The sequence below is a fragment of the Camponotus vicinus genome, unplaced genomic scaffold (genome assembly GCF_025532165.1).
Source record: "Camponotus vicinus isolate PSW18456_S1 unplaced genomic scaffold, iyCamVici1.0 SCAF_8, whole genome shotgun sequence".
NCBI lineage: Eukaryota > Metazoa > Arthropoda > Insecta > Hymenoptera > Formicidae > Camponotus > Camponotus vicinus.
The window spans coordinates 872,501-893,751 of NW_028141980.1; the positions used below are offsets into that span (position 1 = coordinate 872,501).

Here is a 21,251-nt window from a genome sequence, read left to right on the forward strand (position 1 = left end):
CTTTTTGAGTTATGAGGCTTGAAATAATTTCTTAATTTTACATAAACCGTAAAATATCTTGTAAAATATTCATTTTTCGATTATCTTACCTTAATACTTTTACGTACAAAATAATGAGGGGAATCAATTGGTGTAAAGAAAACACATAATTGTTTCCAAAAAAAGATATGTAAATTGCAATTAACAATTACATATTTTTTCTTAGAAACAACTATGTGTTTTTTTTACACCAATTGATTCCTCTCATTATTTTGTGCATAAAAGTATTAAGGTAAGATAATCGAAAAATGAATATTTTACAAGATATTTTACGGTTCCCTTTCTAAGAAAGGCATGTTATTGACATTGTTGCCTCTTTTCCGCGCTGCTGATTGGTTATTGGTCGTCAATAGTAATTTGTTGAGCGACTTGCTTCACAATGGAAACATGATGTTTGCGATGACACCAATCACGAAAAAAATGATCCGATTTATGTCGTGTTTGGTGTCATTTCAATTGCAAAAATCCTAAATCCATTGCAATTATTTTCTAATCGAAAAAATGCAAACTATAAAAGTTTTATTTTCCATAGTAAAATGACATATAAAGATAAGTAAAAGCGAGCCTCGCGAGAGAGACTTCGGAACTCTTTGACGATACGTCATGTCGCTTGGTCCTTACTCCTTCTCGCTCTCGCTTCGACATCGGAGATCTTTCCTTATTTGTAACAACTTAGGGATCGTAAAAATTTAATTTTTTATTTTGCATTTTTTCGATTTGAAAATAATTGCAATGGATTTGACATTTTTGAGATGACACCAAACACGACATAAATCGGGTAATTTCTAATTATATGTAATTAAAATTTAATAATTTATTTAAAAATGATCCGATTTCTGTCGTGTTTGTTGTCATCACAAAAATGCCATCCATTACAATTATTTTCAAATCGAAAAAATGTACATATACAGGGTGTATCATTTTGAGTGAAAAAGCTAATATCTCGAAATTATAAATTATTATTATTTATTTATAAACTATTTTTATTATTATTTATCTTTTTTATTTTTTATTTTTTTATTTTTACATTTTTTTATTTCTTATAATATTTAGAATATAAAAATTTGTTACTCCATCGGGATCGAGATACCATATTGTAAATATTTGAAAATACAAACATACAAACGCAATACAATTGTTTCAATCCTGACAGTGATAAATATTCTAAACATTGTAAAAAATATAGAAATATAAAATATATAGAATAGAATAGAATATATATATATATATATATATATATATATATATATATTAGAATAGAATATAGAATAGAATAGAATATATATATAGAATATTATATAGAAATATATAGAATTTAGCATATAGAAATATAGAAATATATATAAATATAGAATGGGTCCCTCCATCGCCCATTCTCGTGAGAACGCAACCAAAATATTTTATTTCTTTATTTCGTCTCTCCGATTATAACTTACAAGTGAAATTGAAGCATGTTTTTTCTACTCACTCTGACGAGTATTTCATCAGGCTAAATTTTTTAGAATAACTTTTTACTTTGGAAAAGGCAACAGTTTATTGCTTTCTATAATTTTATAAAAATACTCTCTCATGCATTTTACATCCTTCGAATATTTCTCCTCGCAAGGATTGCCTTCTAAGGCTATAGTCGTGGCGAAAGCTGCGGCATAAATTCCACAACTTATTCCATCAGGTTGAGATTGAACCTTTTCAAAAATTATGTCACTTGAGTTTACTCTCGGATAACGAAGATGTATATAATTTTTTTCTTTAGCTACCAATTTATCATATGTACAGCCGGGTAGACTGTCGTACATATGAAGTTTGGTACCATCAAAGAAAATACATCTCCAGTGATTACTACAATTTCTTCCAATTATTTGTAAGCTTTTGTCACTATGACTAGCTACAATCATGTGGGGATATTCTAAATATAGCACACTTTGTGTTCCGAAACAAGAAACTTCTCTTATGATGCGCAAAAATAAATCCAATGATTCATCATTTAACTGACTCTTTATAGACAAGACATTATTTTTTACTGAAGAAGGAGAAGCAAACGTCTCATCTAAAAATTTTTTATGTCTTGCCATATCGTCTTCAGTTATATCTCGTTTGTTATTCGAGTAACTTATGATAATGCAGTCATCATTTTGCTCTTTATTCAAAGCAATAGTAGCAGTCATTGCTGTTTCCATTGACAAAACGTTTGCTTTGAATTGTATGCTCTCTTCTATGCCATTTTTGCTTTCTACATTTCGTGTACTTCGACTAATTGTAAGTATCTTTTTTGCTGCTTCTTTTTTAGCTTCTTTAGCTTCTATTATATATCTTGGGTTTCGGATAGGCATATGCCTATTATGACGATTGCCCAAGATTTCTGGAAGCATGCAGTCATTATAAAAGCGTGTTAAAAAAGGCAACATTTGATTTCTCCAAAAGATATTCTCTCTATCAATGCGCAATATTTTCATGTCTTTTGGAGTCCAAACAGCAAAAATACAATATTCTCGCTGCGTTATGTTCAATTGACCTTGAACTTAATAAAAATATCGATGATTTCGATTCATTTTATGTGGATCTTTTTTATCAAAAATGCCTTTTAAAGAAGGCAGTGTCTTTACGGCTTTTTCTGCTGTCAAGTGCTCAGCTGACAGAGGACATTTAATTTCCACAAGACCATTTTCTTCAATAAGTCCGTCAGGTGAAGCACCCAAGAATGGATTTTGAATATCAATAAACAAAAAATCCGCAAGGTTTTATCTCTTTATTTAATTTCAAGGCCAATTCTTTCTATTTCTTCCTTATCGCGACCATATTTTATGGCTGCATTATCAATAAACGAAGGATATAAAATGGATTTTATTGTCGCTGCGTAAGATGTTGTTGGTCTCATGCGACATACGGTTTCAAAATTGGATGCCGTCAACATTTCTCGTCTCAGTGATAACCATAATTCTGATTCATTTTGATTTCTTGTATCGAGTTCAATTTTTTGCCAGTTTAGCGCATTTTCGAACAACTTTTCTAAATGGTTTTGCCGAAGTTGTTCGAATATATCGGATGGAAGATCTGGTTTTTGCGATTGCGGACCGTAATAACGATTCGTTCCTGTCTCTCGCTTGAATTTTTTTGGCCGTCCCTGCTCTTCTCGAGATTCTCTGGTTTTCGCAACTTTTATTTGTCGTCGCTTTTCCAGATTCTCGACAATAGACGGAATAGTCTTACGCATGCTTTGATGTATTTGTTGTGTTTGCTGTAAGTACTTGTTGCGTATTATATTGCACAACTGCTCCCGCAATTCTAGCATTGTAAGAGCCTCGTTTACCAAAATTAATACGTTTTCCACCAATTTCTTTGCAGATTATGTTGAATGATTCTGCAGGGTTATTTGTTAAATTTAACAATAAACTTTTAGAGTAAGCGCTTAGATATATGACAGCACTTTCTATTTTTGAATAAAGACCGTGAAATTTTAGAAACGGTAGATAATTTTTGTTCGTTTCATCACAATTTTCTTTGTATGTACGACCGCGTGATTCACAATGCTTATGTTCGCCAAAAGTATGGCTAGGAATATTCAATATATCTTTTTGTAATTCCATAGCTTGACAATGTTGAGGTTGCCTTTCTTTTTTTCGTAGAGCGGCTGCCTCTATTACTTCCTTTCGTATTTTTAAAATGTTGTTTTTCACAACATTTCGCATCTCCACAAAGCCACGTTGTCTATGCATTTTTGGCTGAGACATCTCGGCCACAGCTTTTAGCTTTTTGCATAAATTGCGAAGCAAATGATTGGTGCATTCAATTTATTTTACAGTCACCATATGTTCACGATATGATCTGTTATCAATAATAGCCTGATATATGCTACTGTCACCATCGGCAATAACCGTTTTATAAATCAGTCCATGCATTTCGAAGCTACATTTGAAACCTTCCGCGATGGCATCGCTTTCCATGCTTGTGGAGCTTGCGTTGCGATCAAAATTTTTATAGCATTTGTGAACTCGTGATTGAACACCTTTCCGCTCTGCCATATTACATAGTGTGCAAAATTTGTTGCGAACACCAACGAAGAGAATTTTTTTCGTGCGGTAACCAATTATGGCTCCAATACAGGAAAGAGAGTCGTAGGCAGTGCCGTACGATCTCTTCATCCAACTACCATCCGCAACAACTGTTATATACGGAATACCGGTTTATAACTTCGTTTTTATCAAGAGCGAGTTGTTTTTCAACTTCGCCAGCCATTTTCATATTTTCCATGGCTGTTTTCTGAAAATCATCGACTAAATTTTCTCTATATTTTATGTAAGTTGGCTCGGATAAACAAGGAATATTCATGGCTGCACACAGCTCTTCCAGCTGGGCATAACCAATTCCTACCGTAACAGTTCCTGTTACAACAGCCATATTAATATCTAATATTTCTGGCTCTGTGGGTTCTGACCAGATGTTAGCTCTATAATTGCACATTTGGCATTGAAAGAATAACTGCGTCTTAAACCCACGGCGGCTAGAATTTATGAGTTTCCAATCTTTAAATTGGCACTCTATTCCTCGCGCATGGTTATCAAATGTTCTATGGATTTCACTCCACAGAAAAGAAATGTCGACAATGCATCGGCCTTCAGGCATGCTTTTTTTGATACGATATGCATCCAGAGAGCCATTATCGATAACAAAAGTATTGTTATCTTCAAGTTCGACATTTTCATAACACATACCTGTATTTGAAATTGACTCCAAGCATTGCATTTGGGTACTAACTTCCAAATCCATCGTATCGGGGAAAGATTCCACCGATTTCTGAAAGTTGATGGATTCGTCGCTACCCTTCATGCACCTGAAATCATTTGTGTCTTGGATCTTTAATAGCTTCAATGATTGTCGCCTGCAAAAAGATAAATGGATTAGTACTTATATCGCTACAAAAATCATGAAAAAAGTAAAACCTTTAAAAAATAAGTGCAGTCCTTTAATTATAAAATCTTACATAAATATTACTGTGAAAATTAACTGTGGCACAATAGATCATGTTTAGAATAGAACATAATTTTCAGTAAAGAGCGTACATGCAAATGGTGAGAAATATTTCTTAAATCAATCAGCACACGAATAAACCGCCTCTGGGACAAATATTTTTTAATAACCAGAGCGCACATGCAAACCGCATCTGGTGAGAAATATTTCTTAGATCAACCAGCACAGGAATAAACTGCCTCTGGGATAAATATTTTTTAATAACCAGAGCGCACATGCAAACCGCATCTGGTGAGAAATATTTCTTAGATCAACCAGCACAGGAATAAACTGCCTCTGGGATAAATATTTTTTAAAGCAGCCAGCTCACGAATAGATCGCCTCTGGCACTAACTACTATAAAAAAAATACCTATAGTTATAAATATATATAAATATTTTTGAATAACCAGAGCGCACATGCAAACCGCATCTGGTGAGAAATATTTCTTAGATCAACCAGCATACGAATAAACCGCCTCTGGGAAAAATATTTGTTAGCCAGCTCACGAATAGACCGCCTTTGGCACTAACTACTATAAAAAAATATATACAGGGTGAGCCATTTTAATTAACGCACGCAATTATTTCGGAAACAAAGCATTTTAGAGAAAAATGTTTCAGACAAAAGTTTTATGGTTTCGTGGGGGCCATAAGATGGTATCATTGGTTTGACCTTGAAGAGTTATTTGAAGGTCACATGAAGGTCACCTTCAATTTCTTAAATGGAACCTACTATTTGTCATTGCATATTCTTGTAGCTTATCTCGAGAGCTTTCCAAAACACTATAATTAAGTACCTTTTCGTTAAGTACTTTTTGAGTTATGAGGCTTGAAATAATTTCTTAATTTTACATAAACCGTAAAATATCTTGTAAAATATTCATTTTTCGATTATCTTATCTTAATACTTTTATGTACAAAATAATGAGAGGAATCAATTGGTGTAAAGAAAACACATAGTTGTTTTTAAGAAAAAATATGGAATTGTTAATTGTAAATTATATATTTTTTCTTCAAAACAACTATGTGTTTTCTTTACACCAGTTGATTCCTCTCATTATTTTGTACGTAAAAGTGTTAAGGTAAGATAATCGAAAAATGAATATTTTACAAGATATTTTACGGTTTATGTAAAATTAAGAAATTATTTCAAGCCTCATAACTCAAAAAGTACTTAACGAAAAGGTACTTAATTATAGTGTTTTGGAAAGCTCTCGAGATAAGCTACAAGAATATGCAATGACAAATAGTAGGTTCCATTTAAGAAATTGAAGGTGACCTTCATGTGACCTTCAAATAACTCTTCAAGGTCAAACCAATGATACCATCTTATGGCCCCCTCGAAACCATAAAACTTTTGTCTGAAACATTTTTCTCTAAAATGCTTTGTTTCCGAAATAATTGCGTGCGTTAATTAAAATGGCTCACCCTGTATATAGTTTTACATATAAAGATGAGCAAATGATTGCATTCTTATCTTTTAGAGATAATAATTGTTTCATGATTATTTGAGTATATATATAATTATTTATATTATACGCATGTATATAACATGTATGTAATAAACTGGATAACAGAGAAGAATGAAGGACATAAAAAGAGAGAGAGAGGAAAGAAGAGGGAGTTAGAGAGAAAAAGAGGGCGGGAGAGGGAGAAAGAAAAAGAGAGAGAGAGAGAAAATCTGTGAGATATAATCTGTGTGTGTGTGTGTGCGTGCGTGCATGCGTGCGTGTGTGTGTGTGCGTGCGTGCGTGCGTTGTATATATAATAGTAATTCTCAATTGATATAAAAATACTAACCTTTTAAACCATCCTTTCTTTTTACTAAGTCTCCACGCACTAAAGGGCAAACGTTTTTCATCGTACTTGTGTCCCATTATGTGTGTGTAAACACAAAAAAGTGTTATAGTCTCACAGACTATAATCCGGACATAATTAAAATATTAAACGTTAGCATAAAATATTATTGCTAAATGCGATATCGAGCATTCACCTCATTAAGTCCAAGAACCATCAGCGAATACGCCAATAAACGCGGAAGTGCAACGAAGGATTTCGACACCAAATCATCTTCGCTTGCACTTCAATTTGACCGCACCATGACCCCGGGCCATGTTACTAAGCGGTCCCCCTCTCAAAAAAACCTCCTCAAACAAGAGTTTAAATACGAACTACCGGAGGAGCACGGGACAGTCGAAACACAAGTGTAATCAGTGTTAAGTGCGAACCGATAACGCGTTATAAGAAAATTGTTTTAAAGATTACTATCAAAGACGAAGGACAAGGCGGAAAGACTCAACTAAATCAGCGCAGAAATAAGAAAGGCTCCTGTACAAATTAATGTATATTCTGAAGATTAGAATACAAGGTATTATTAAAACAAAAAGTATTTTAAATCATTGAAGCAGCCGACACCCCGGCTCCTGATCCTCGGCGGCCTGAGATATTTTATATCTCCCGACTGCTCCCCACATCCCGTGCCGCTTCCGGGCACAACATATTGGTGGCAGCGGTGGGATGCACGCCGGAAGAACCGCCAAATTCAGACCACTAACGGCTGGAACAGAAAAGAAAAATACAATTAAAAAAAAAATATATACATCAAAAGGAAGCCTAAGAAAGCAAATACACTAAAACGGATGGACTAAAACAAGCCACCGAACACCTACGGACGACAGAAAGCAGATAAGGAATCACGGTCAAGCAGCTGAAAGCCGAAAGGAGACACCAGCGCTCAAGGACCAGCACCGATCCACAACCTTCGCAGAGGCAACGCATCGCCGACGGACAACGCGTCACCGTGGGACAACGACCCAACATATCAACACGCAGCGTCAGCAATCGAGCAACCCGATACGCGACCATGCGAGTCATCGTACTACTAATGTAAGTCGCAAATTTATAATTAAATGTCGGAACAATTAAAGCGAGTTAGATTCCAAAGCCCGCGATTTTTGAGCGAGCCAGCACGATTGGCAAATAGATTAAGACTTGTAACACCGATACAAGTAGCGGAAGAAGCTGCTCGCGACATCCGAAATAGCGTACGAAAAAATTTAGAAGACTGCTATTCGAGTTCTGAATCGTCCGAAGCACGCGAACTAGACAATAACGATAATTTCGAACAAAACGAACGAAGCGTTAACCGAGTCACTTTTAGAAGAACTTATTCGCCATTATCCGTCGATCTTAGTATTTTCGAGCCAAATCCGGGAAGAAATATGGATAATATCCAACCCGAAGCCGTCGATAGGGAAATCGAACGCTTACGTGCACAAGCCGGACAAGAGGCTGCCGCGAATTACGAAGGCACAGATCACCCGGCCGAAAACACGAGTAATATCTTGTTAACCGAACTCGTACATAGTCTCCGCGAAATGCAAGAAGAGATGAGAAATTTACGCGAACAAATGCACAATTTGCGTACTAATCGGGGAAATTTTAATGAAATACGAGCAAATCCAGATGACGTTCCCCTCGACATAACGTACGGTCGCACTGAACGAGATATAAGACATAGGCGTAGCACCGCTCCGCACTATTTACCGCTGAAAGAAGCACGAACAATGATTCCAGAATTCGATGGAACATCGCGACATAAATTACAAGAATTCTTAAATGCTTGTACATACGCGGTACAAAACATAAATCCCGCGGACGAAGAATCATTAATGCAAGCAATTCTATATACCAAATTAAAAGGCAAAGCTATGCAAGAATTCGAGACGCGAGACATACAAACGTTCGAAGAACTGAAGCAACAACTTGAAACTTGCTACCAGACAAAGCAGAGCACGACACACTTACAAATAGAATTTAATTCTTTAAAGCAGAAATCGAGTGAAACCGCTTACGCTTTCGGGCAACGCGTCGATATATTAGCCATGAAACTATATGAATCCATGGTAGAAGGAGAAGAACGTCCTCCTTCATTCAAAAAAGCGATTCAGGAAACAATTAAAAAACAAGCATTAATAAATTATCAAATCGGATTACGAGATGACTTAAAAATTCTCGTGCGTTCACAAAGATACACCACTCTCCAAGAAGCGATAAACGGCGCGAGCGCGGAAGAAAAGCTGATCGGGCCGACAGCAACCCGAGCATACAGCTTCCCTAACAAAAACAAACACGACATAAAACACACGCGACCTAATCGCGATACAGTTACCCAATGTTATAAATGCGGAAAATCTGGGCATTACGGACGTGATTGCAGAAGTAGCAAATTTACGTTACCAAAACCGGGAGGAAATCCGCGAGTAAATACTTTAAGTAAATTTTGTAAATATTGCAAAAAGACCGGACACACCCGTGAAGAGTGTTGGAATTTGAATGGACGTTCCAAAATAAATAACAATAATAATAATAACAATTCTAACCCGTTTAATAAAACTAAGCGCCAAGAGAACCAGCGTGAGCAAAAGGCTCCGTATAGGCAACGGAAAAAGAGCACTGACTCCGCCAGCAATAGCGAAGAAGAGCAGGAGGAAACAAGAAAGAAGCAACCGCGACCTGCCCTAGAATATCGGGTAACGCATATTAAAGATCTGCCTGCTCCAACCAAAGACGAACTGCTGCAAATAACACTACCAATTCGCGAAGTAAAAAACGGAAAACTCAATATGTTATATGATTCCGGATCGACAATTTCTTTAATCAAATTAAAAAATCTAATAGATAGCGCACCGATCTACGAGGAGAAAATTGCACTTACCGGAATAAGCGGACATAAAGTATATTCACTCGGGAAAATGTACGCTATAATTAAAATTAATAACCATAAAATTAAACACGCTTTTTATATAGTAAAAGACGATGTAGCGATAGAACACGAAGGAATCTTAGGATTAGATTTCCTTAGAGAGCAAACGGCAAAATGCGACTACGAGAAAAATCAAATAACGATAAAGGATAGCATATTAAAATTACATCCGTGTAATAAAATTACTTTGAAGCCACGTAGCGAAACAATTATACGAGCCGTAACCAACCACAATCAGGTAGGAATAGTCCGAACTGAAGAAACAGCACCAGGAGTTTTCATTGGAAGCTGCCTGGTAGAGACAAAAAACCTCTCATGCCCTGTGAGCATAATAAACACAACAGATAAGGTGATTGAAATGCCCACTCCAATAGTCACCCTAGAAGACATGGAGAAAAATAGGAAAGAAATAAACATAATAGAAACAGGAAGGGAAATCAAACATACCATTCCTCGTAAACAACAAATCTGACAATTACTGCGAACGCAACATTTAAACGCAGAAGAGAAGCAGACACTCTTAAAACTCTGCGAAGATTACAGTGACATATTCCACTTAGAGGGAGAGCCACTGACATGCACTGCGACGGTAGAGCATGAAATAAACACACGTGCCAACACCGCGCCGGTGAACGTGAGACCATATCGCTTGCCAGAGAAACATAAAACGGAAGTCAACCGACAAATAAATGAAATGCTGAAAGATGAAATCATACGGACTAGCACAAGTCAATGGAATGCACTATTGCTAGTGGTACCGAAAAAAACAGACGCATCAGGAAAACCAAAGCTGCGAGTAGTAATAGATTTTCGGAAGCTCAACGAATTAACAATAGGCGATTCTTTTCCATTGCCTAATATAACCGATATCTTAGATCAGCTGGGAAATGCGAAATATTTCACCACGCTAGATTTAGCGTCAGGATATCATCAGATCCCAATGGCTGAACGGGATAAAAATAAAACAGCTTTTTCAACTCCCTACGGTCATTATGAGTTTAATCGAATGCCGTTCGGACTAAGGAATGCGCCAGCAACATTTCAAAGATTAATGAACTCCGTCTTAACAGGAATACAAGGACTCAGATGCCTGGTATATCTCGACGATATTGTGATATACGGATCAAGTTTACAAGAACATAATGAACGACTTAAAGAAGTGTTACAAAAATTACGAAAATCTAATCTAAAGTTGCAACCCGATAAATGCGAATTTTTGCGCAAAGAAGTAATTTATCTGGGACATATAATTTCAGAAAATGGAATATCACCCGATCCGTCAAAATTAACCGCAATAAAAGAATTTCCGATCCCAAAAAAGGTCAAGGATGTTCAATCTTTTATAGGGCTAGCGGGATACTATAGGAAATTTATAGAGAATTTCTCGCGAATCGCTAAGCCGCTCACAAAGTTAACCAAGAAAATAGAAAAATTCGAATGGACAACGGAGCAGCAAGCGGCATTCGAAGGACTAAAAGAAAAATTAATGACTGCACCAGTGCTAAAATATCCCGACTTCACAGAAGAATTTATTGTGACCACTGATGCCTCCGACTATGCAATCGGAGCAGTGTTATCACAGGGAAAGGTAGGCAACGACCGACCGATTGCTTACGCCAGCAGAGTACTGACAAAAGCAGAGCAAAACTATAATACAACCGAAAAGGAATTATTAGCTATCGTTTGGGCAGTAAAACATTTCAGACCGTATGTTTACGGAACAAAATTCAAAATAATAACTGATCATAAACCGTTGATATGGTTATTTAACGTAAATGATCCCGGATCGAGATTAATCCGATGGAGATTAAAACTCGAAGAGTATGACTATGAAATTATACATAAGGCCGGACGAGCAAACGCGAATGCCGACGCCTTAAGCCGCAACGCGATACCGGAACCATCCACAGAAAAGGATGACCAAGACATTTTATTAATAGAAACAGAAGAAAGGGAAGAAGAAACCAACACAGATAACATAAAGATATATTCGGAAACAGAGAAAAAACAAATTCTAGCCGAATATCATGATGCACCTATAGGGGGGCATCAAGGAATCGAACGAACAATAAAAAGAATTCGACTTCAACATAATTGGAAAGGTCTAACAAAAGATGTCGAACAATATATAGCAAAATGTGAATCTTGCCAGAAAAACAAATTATCACGGAAAAATAAAGTGCCGTTAATAATTACGGATAGTGGCCCAATAAACCGTTTGAAAAATGCGCATTAGATATAGTCGGACCGCTAACAATTACGACTAACGGAAATAAATATTTATTAACCTTTCAAGATAATTTAACAAAATTTAGCAAGGCAATACCGATTCCGAATCAAGAAGCGAATACAATTAGTAAAGAATTTGTTACAAAAATAATACTTGAATACGGAATAATTCTAACGGATCAAGGAACTAATTTTATGAGCGAGATATTTAAAAATACTTGCAAATTATTAAAAATAAACAAAATTCAAACAACCGCGTATCACCAGGAAAGCAACGGCGCGTTAGAACGATCGCATCGCACATTAGCCGAGTATCTACGACACTATATAAACGAAGATCAAACGGACTGGGACGAATGGATACCATTCGCGATGTTTACTTATAATACAACACCGCATACTGCTACAGGATATACACCCTTCGAATTGGTGTACGGACATCAAGCCGAAATTCCGACAGCATTGACAAAACCGCCTAAACCGACGTATAATTACGACGATTACGCGCAAGAGTTAAAAGAAAGATTGAGAGCAACTAATCAACTCGCGAAAGAACATGTCAAAGAAGAAAAAGAAAAAGCTAAAAAGAACTATGACAAAAACACAAAAGAAGCTCATTTTAAAATAGGAGATAAAGTACTAATGTACGACGAAACGTTACGACGAGGACGATCGAAAAAGCTCGAATCATTATGGACAGGACCATACACGATTATAGAAAAAAATTCAGACGTAAACTATACAATACAAAGAAGAAAAAAAGCAGTACGCATACATATAAACAAATTAAAGCTATTTATAGAAAATTAAAATAGACTCACCGAAGGGGAGGCTGCAAGGGGCGCTCCGGACCTGGTCCAAGTTTGAAAAACGCACGGATCTTGTCACCCCGCCGCTTGGACTCGATTTCATCAAACCGGATGGCGTCAAGACGACGGGCTAACTTCAAATATGCCCACAGCCCGGGCAGCTCCTCAGGGGACGTAGGCATCACCCGCCGCACTACGCGTTCCCCCGTAATCAAATTTACGTGTATAGTTAAGCTGTACGGCTCATTCGAACCGTAAACGCGCGAAAACGCCCTAAAAAGTGGGTCCGAAGGCAAATCATCCCCACGAATATAAATAGGTGACCGATCACGCGGTCGAGGAGACATCACAACACACTTATGATGTACAAATGCGTTAACGCAAGACATTATACAAAAAAAAGAGAAAGAAATCAATCGGAGAAACTTCTCGTCAGGGAGACAGCGAGAGACTGAAGCTCGCAAAAGAGTATAAAATATAGCAGAGCTAGTCAAGGAAAACTAAAATCATTCTTAGAAACAAAAGAATATGACACTCGCAGAGTGCATAATATAATACTTAATATATATTATTACAGAACATTAACAATAGGGATCAACCCCGTTCTCGCTAAGCAAGACGAAACCCGTCTTCCGTTTGAAGTGACAGAATTTGATCGCACTCCAGGAATTTATTACGAGAAGATTGGACACCTACATCAAATCCAGAAGACATGGAAACTCGTCATCAAATTAGATATAACAGAGCTAAATGATAGGACTTGGCAAATAAATAAATATATAAAACAAACAAACGAAATGTGCGATAACATAAGAACCGAAACTAATATAAAACGAACATGTGATAATTTAAAACACATTATCAATAATGATTCTAATACGTTAGCCAAAATAATAACATTAATAAACATCTTATATAAGACGCCAACAAACAAACGAAGAGGCCTCATTGACGGAATAGGTTCAATAACAAAATCCTTATTTGGAATCATGGATGCAAACGACAGACATTTAATAAACGAACAGATACAATTATTACAGAACAACCAACAAGTATTACAACACGCCGCAAAAAACCAAATCAAAGTTTTAAATACTACCATAATTCACTTAAACAAACTAGAAAACATATTAGATTACAACGGTAAATTAATAAATCATTATATTCGGGAATACACTACACGCGAAGAGATCGACGAACACTTTACTGTTATTATAGCAATGATAATAGATTTAGTGAGAGATGCGAAAGACATTTTAGAATATCTGACACATGTTCAGAAAGGCATAATGCATCCCCTGTTAACGCCGATAAACGAAATTATATTTCATTTAAAAGAAGCGGTATTACAATTACCACGAGGTAGCTACTTTCCATTCGATATAAAAATTGACGAATGGCTAACGATCGAGAGTTATATAAAAGTAAGCGCGTACAGCGATAAAACAAATATATACACGATCTTAAAGTTCCCAATAATTACGCAACCAATGTTTGACGTTTTAAATGTAATTCCGTTACCAACACTTAATTATGAAAATAAATTCATGTATACAGAAATAACTAATAAACTAATAGCTACAAATAAAGAAACACGTACATACTTAATTTTAACAAAACAAGATTTAGACGAATGTATTAATAATAATAACATATAGCTATGCGAAAAAAATCAGCCGATCTATCATGTAAGCGAAAATACACCGTGCGAAATCAAAATATATACACAAAGACAAAAGTATCACGAAAATTGTAACATAGGCCATATGATAGCGACCCGCACAATATGGATCACATTACGACAGCCACACTCCTGGCTATATTCAACCGCCTCCGAGCAGCAAATCACGATAACATGTAATACGTATCCTGAATACAAGAGGATAATTAAAAAATCAGGTCGAATTACTCTACACGACAATTGTAAGATGACAACTACAGACATGACGCTACAAACAGAAACAAGCACATACAGTACAATTATAAAAACATTCTGACCAGAATTTAATATAACAGTTTCAAATAAAAGAGATAATGACGACCAACTTAAAAACATAATACATGATCCATTAGAGTTAAAAAATTTAAATAATAACTTAGAAGAAATAAATAACGATTTAAAGAATAACAAAAATAATTTCTTCAAACAAAAACAATTTATTTACCCAATGGCATCCAGCGGAATAACCACCATAATTATTATAATATTAATAATATGGATAATTATCCAAAATAGGAAAAATAAACCTAAACAAACAACTGTTAGAATAGTAGATGAAATCGACAAATATCAAGCATATAGAATGCCTAGACCGATCTTAAAAAGAAGTAGAAGCACACGGTTTTAAAAAATAAAATAAAATAAAATAAAATAAACATGTATATATATGTAGAGGCTAGATGTAAGAAACGATTGTAATCAACATTGTAAAATGGGAAAAGACATTATATTATATTTAAGATTGAAAAATTATAGAAAAACCTCGTTCAACCTCCGTTTTTCTTTTTTAACGGGGGAGGGGTGTTATAGTCTCACAGACTATAATCCGGACATAATTAAAATATTAAACGTTAGCATAAAATATTATTGCTAAATGCGATATCGAGCATTCACCTCATTAAGTCCAAGAACCATCAGCGAATACGCCAATAAACGCGGAAGTGCAACGAAGGATTTCGACACCAAATCATCTTCGCTTGCACTTCAATTTGACCGCACCATGACCCCGGGCCATGTTACTAAGCGGTCCCCCTCTCAAAAAAATCTCCTCAAACAAGGGTTTAAATACGAACCACCGGAGGAGCACGGGACAGTCGAAACACAAGTGTAATCAGTGTTAAGTGCGAACCGATAACGCGTTATAAGAAAATTGTTTTAAAGATTACTATCAAAGACGAAGGACAAGGCGGAAAGACTCAACTAAATCAGCGCAGAAATAAGAAAGGCTCCTGTACAAATTAATGTATATTCTGAAGATTAGAATACAAGGTATTATTAAAACAAAAAGTATTTTAAATCATTGAAGCAGCCGACACCCCGGCTCCTGATCCTCGGCGGCCTGAGATATTTTATATCTCCCGACTGCTCCCCACATCCCGTGCCGCTTCCGGGCACAACAAAAGAAATAAATAAATATAATAACACAATATATATAATCTAATAATATATAATTTTTATTTTTTATTTTCGCTATTATATTTGACACGTTATAATGTTATAACAGTCGAACGGTTCTCGCATATCATTTGCACGTTCTCTACACATCATTGCATGTATGTGTGTGTGTGTGTTTGTTAGTCGACTTATTCGGCGATACATACAGGGTGTCCCATGGGATTGTGTTGAAACCAATCAGCTGTCATTTGCGAATGCATGTAGTTATTGACATGGCTAAAGCTGCGTTGAAAAAAGGAAAGTCTGCAATTTTGAATGGGTATAAATTGAATTGAACAGAATATTTGCATAGTTCTCCATCCTCAAACATTCCATTTATTATTTTGCAAAATTCGACTCGTTTTGCCATAGCGCGTTCGATTAGCAATTGATGCGAGGTTATTTTATACGGATGCATATTCAGGAAATGTTTTGAAATCCTGTGCAACGTTGTTTTCGATATTTTAAGCGCTTGAGCACCTTTCCGAATGGATGCATTTGGATTTTGTTCGAAATAATTCTTAACCTTGTCAATATTTTTTTCTACGGCAATAGATGCAGACGGGCCTGGCAGATCATGTCTACGGTCTTGAATTGTTCCATATTGCATGAAATTATCGATAATTCTGTCAAAAACAACACAAAAATTGATTTTAATGGAGATTTATTGCCGAAAAATGAAGTAATGTAACGCATAAATTTAAATAAATGATCAATTTTTTAACCTCTTAAGTGTCGTTTCGCTTGTAACTTTATGCGTTCCGTACTTAGAACGAAACCCCTTAAAAGCACTGCTATATATTTTTCCTCTAGAAAAGAAGCACTCGATGAGGTAAACCTTTTCTTCCGCAGTTAAATTATTCATTTTGCTCGAACTTGCTTCTACCACAGCCAAAATAAAATTGCGAACCTTCAAATAGTCGATCGTTAACTGTAAGACCCTATCTAAAGTCACGGAGGAGCGTACCAACTCTACAGTTTCAACACAATCCCATGGGACATCCTGTATATAATATTGATATCGCGTGTTTATGAAAATGAAAATTGATGTATATTATCTTGCAAGATATTATAATTCCCATTGTGAAATAAACACAATAAGCGTAACGAGTGGAATATATTTGTCAATCAAATAAAATTTATATTTCAAAATTGTATATTAGATATTGCGAAAAGAGAGAGAGAGAGAGAGAGAGAGAGAGAGAGAAAATGAAAACATTCATTCATTGTAAACATTCATTCATAAATCTATTATAATCAACATAATAGGCAATACTATGTAATGAATAAATATATAAGATTTGACTAGTCATAATATATAGCACATGAGCAATAATTTTTAGGAACTCTAATTTTGAAATTTATAACTATACTTTATATCATAACTATAATTTATACCATCAACTGAACAAGTAACTGAATATTTTGAACTACACATTATTACGTAATAATAAATGGAATTACAATTCTATTGACATTATTATACATTAAAATATTTGTGGTAATGAATAAATAAAAAATAATAGGTTTGTTGAGAAAATAATAACGGAAAAATTATAAAAAAATTTTTTGATTTATTTTTTATTTGGTTTTACGAAAATATATGAATAAAATAATAAAACATACATGGTTTATAATGTTTATATTTTTTTATATTTATTTTTTTTATTTATGTTTGTAACCTTTTTTACTCTTTTCTTTTCATCTCTTCCTGCAATATAGTTTTATTTTTTGTTAATTGCAAATTACATTTTTTTTTTCGAAACAATTTTGTGTTTTCTTTACACCAATTGATTCCTCTCATTATTTTGTACATAAAAGTATTAAGGTAAGATAATCGAAAAATGAATATTTTACTAGATATTTTATGGTTTATGTAAAATTAAGAAATTATTTCAAGCCTTATAACTCGAAAAGTACTTGATGAAAAAATACTTTATTATAGTGTTTTGGAAAGCTCTCGACATAAGCTATAAGAATATGCAATAAAAAATGGATGGTTCCATTTAAGAAATTAAAGGTGTCCTTGACCTCACCTTAACGATGCCATCCAAGGTCAAACCAATGACACCATCTTATGTTCCCCTCAAAACCATACAATTTTTGTCGAAAACGTTGTATATACAGGGTGTCCTAGACCACCCGTACACCCCTTTTCTTTCAAAAACTAAGCATTTTAGAGAAAAACGTTTTCGACAAAAGTTGTATGGTTTCGAGGGGGCCATAAGATGGTACCATTGGTTTGACCTTGAAGAGTCATTTGAAGGCCACGTGAAGGTCACTTCAATTTTTTTAAATGGAACACCCTATATATTTTTGCACATTCTTGTAGCTTATCTCGAGAGCTTTCCAAAACAATATAATTAAGTACCTTTTCGTTAAGTACTTTTTGAGTTATGAGGCTTGAAATAATTTCTTAATTTTACATAAACCGTAAAATATCTTGTAAAATATTTATTTTTCGATTATCTTACCTTAATACTTTTACGTACAAAATAATGAGAGGAATCAATTGGTGTAAAGAAAACACATAGTTGTTTTGAAGAAAAAATATGTAATTTGCAATTAACAATTCCATATTTTTTCTTAAAAACTATGTGTTTTCTTTACACCAATTGATTCCTCTCATTATTTTGTACATAAAAGTATTAAGGTAAGATAATCGAAAAATGAATATTTTACAAGACATTTTACGATTTATGTAAAATTAAGAAATTATTTCAAGCCTCATAACTCAAAAAGTACTTAACGAAAAGGTACTTAATTATAGTGTTTTGGAAAGCTATCGAGATAAGCTACAAGAATGTGCAAAAATATATAGGGTGTTCCATTTAAAAAAATTGAAGTGACCTTCACGTGACCTTCAAATGACTCTTCAAGGTCAAACCAATGGTACCATCTTATGGCCCCCTCGAAACCATACAACTTTTGTTGAAAACGTTTTTCTCTAAAATGCTTAATTTTTGAAAGAAAAGGGGTGTACTGGTGATCTAGGACACCCTGTATATATACAGAGTGAGTCAAAAGTATGTTTTAAAAATTTGTGAGCGTGTTCCTGGATAAAAAGGAAGAACAAATGTTCATATGAACATATGGTCGCAAATGCTTTGTTGTCGAGATAATGGACATAAATCAGCAGTATCAAATAATGCTTTATTTGAACGTTCACAATTTTGTTATTGTTGTTTGGTTTTTTTTGTTTTTTTGTTTTTTTTGTTTCTTTTTTTTGGGTTGGTAGTGTGGTTTGGTTTGGTTTTGGTCATGCGGACGTCGTGCTCAAGCATGTGTTGAAAATGATGGAGGACATGTAGAACATCTCTTATAAACAACAATAACAAAATTGTAAACGTTCAAATAAAGCATCATTTGATACTGCTGATTTATGTCCATTATCTCGACAACAAAGCATTTGCGACCATATGTTCATATGAACATTTGTTCTTCCTTTTTATCCAGGAACACGCTCACAAATTTTTAAAACATACTTTTGACTCACCCCGTATATATATATATATATATATATATATATATATATATATATATATAATTTTAAATGGGTGATCTGTGTGCTTGGCAAAGAATACCAATATATTTTTTTATTTATACGTTTACATATGCGTGTGATAGAGAAGTATAAATATATTATATTGTTTGATTTAAACATGTTAAATGTAATTAAAAATTGTTCTTTGTAATATGCATAAATCATATGTTACAAAAAAACATATTATATACATATTACTATCGGTAATGGCGAAATTAAAATTTAAGAGTAATTAAAATTGTCGATATTATCGACAATTTTAATTACTCTTAAATGAGGGCGCTATCCCGTTGGAGTCCCGTTCGAGAGTCACTTAAGGATCCCTTTAATATTTATTGTATTGATAATACATATGGATGCATACACTTACAAACTTTTTTGCAGACATTTTGTTGCTCCATACAGCAATAAAATCTTTAGAGGTAGAAGTAAAATTGCAAAGTGAGCAAATAATACTAATGCGTAATGCTATGGAACAAACTCTTCAACCTAAAATTGGGAGTATGACTGTCCAAAAATTTACTGAAAAACACAATGTAACTCTCAATTTGCAAAACATACAAGAATTCAATAATTTTGAGCAGAGACTAATTGAGGATGAACAGTTTCGTGCTGATTTTGTTAGTTTTTAAATTTCATTGATTTCAGCTATATTTATATGTGCAATTTTGAAAAATATAATAAAATATATTTTATTTTGTAGAAGGCATCGCTAAAACATCTAACAGAAAGAAGTATTCACAAGACAATTGTGAGGATATTAAAAAAATTTTTGAGTCGACATTTAGCCATGCAACTCACAGCAGTGCGTCAATCTAAAGATAAATACGTTATTAAAGAAACAGTTTTTTATAAAACTCTTTTCGGTTAGTATATAATTTTTTTTACATCAATATTATATCCTAATACATAAAATAATAAATATATTTATAATTTGTATTTTGTATTACAGACTTGTCTTGTGACAATTGCACAGGTGAAAATGGTGAAGCCGTAACAGAAAAGGATTTTAATGAAACATTAGGAAGTGTGTAGTTTCTTGCGTGTAAATCCCGGGAGGTTCCACGGTCGACGCAAGTCGAGGCATAGGCCTCTAAATTTGTGTGGGTGTAGCCACGGCTCCTTGGAGGGTATTTATTAAAGAACTCTCTTTCGTTGGTGTGAATACTTTCTTTATTTTAATACTTATTTCTTGACTTGCCCTAACGTAATGTACAAGGCGGCAGTAAGATTAGCAAAGGCCCCTAACACCGGCTCCGAGAAGCTTATATATCGCGCATCTCCCGAATCTCGAATGTTTGAGAATTTACGAGATCTCACGATCATCTCGTCTCTGTAAAGCGACCACGTTTCACAACAACCATCGACTCGAAGCCGGAGATAACATTATAATAACCTTCGACAACAGATATAAGCATATAAAATCAATAAGAATCTTCAATAGCTCGTTCTAGAGGCTTATAAGGATGATAAATACATGATGAAATATATGAAAGCAAATCGAAAATAATACGAAACACCGCCCGCCTTGGAAGACTGCGTCTTACAATATTAACATATGATAATTGAACAACTATAAACATATACCAAGTAATATAAATAAATACTATATAATGAAGTGTACAATGCAATGACAATGATTGCAGGTCAGCGTAGTACATGGTTCAAATAAATTTAAATTGAGTCGAATAATCATTTTCGTCAA

At 34.6% G+C, this 21,251-nt stretch overlaps 2 protein-coding genes and 1 pseudogene across 2 annotated transcripts in view; 2 read left to right on the forward strand and 1 right to left on the reverse strand.

Annotated features, from left to right (window-relative positions):
* Positions 1-20,711, forward strand: part of LOC145975926 (uncharacterized) — a 27,401-nt gene extending 6,690 nt beyond the window's left edge. Inside the window, exons 6-8 of the mRNA XM_083106693.1 lie at positions 19,931-20,166; positions 20,250-20,412; positions 20,499-20,711. Coding sequence (XP_082962819.1) covers positions 19,931-20,166; positions 20,250-20,412; positions 20,499-20,581 — 482 coding nt within the window. The 3' untranslated portion in view covers positions 20,582-20,711. The remainder of the gene's footprint in view (positions 1-19,930; positions 20,167-20,249; positions 20,413-20,498) is intronic.
* On the reverse strand, positions 1,551-6,922 carry LOC145975816 (uncharacterized; annotated as a pseudogene).
* LOC145975817 (uncharacterized) lies at positions 12,412-14,845 on the forward strand. Its single transcript, XM_083106565.1, has 3 exons — positions 12,412-12,683; positions 13,426-14,483; positions 14,610-14,845. Exons 1-3 carry the CDS (start codon positions 12,412-12,414, stop codon positions 14,843-14,845), a joined length of 1,566 nt encoding a protein of 521 aa, XP_082962691.1.
* Positions 20,712-21,251: the final 540 nt, after the last annotated feature.

Coding starts and splice junctions, on each gene's coding strand:
- LOC145975817 (XM_083106565.1), top strand. CDS start 12,412: ATGTTTACTTATAATACAACACCGCATACTGCTACAGGATATACACCC. Junction 12,684..13,425: donor ATAGGAGATAAAGTACTAAT/GTACGACGAAAC, acceptor ATATTATTACAG/AACATTAACAATAGGGATCA. Junction 14,484..14,609: donor AAAACAAGATTTAGACGAAT/GTATTAATAATA, acceptor ATTGTAACATAG/GCCATATGATAGCGACCCGC.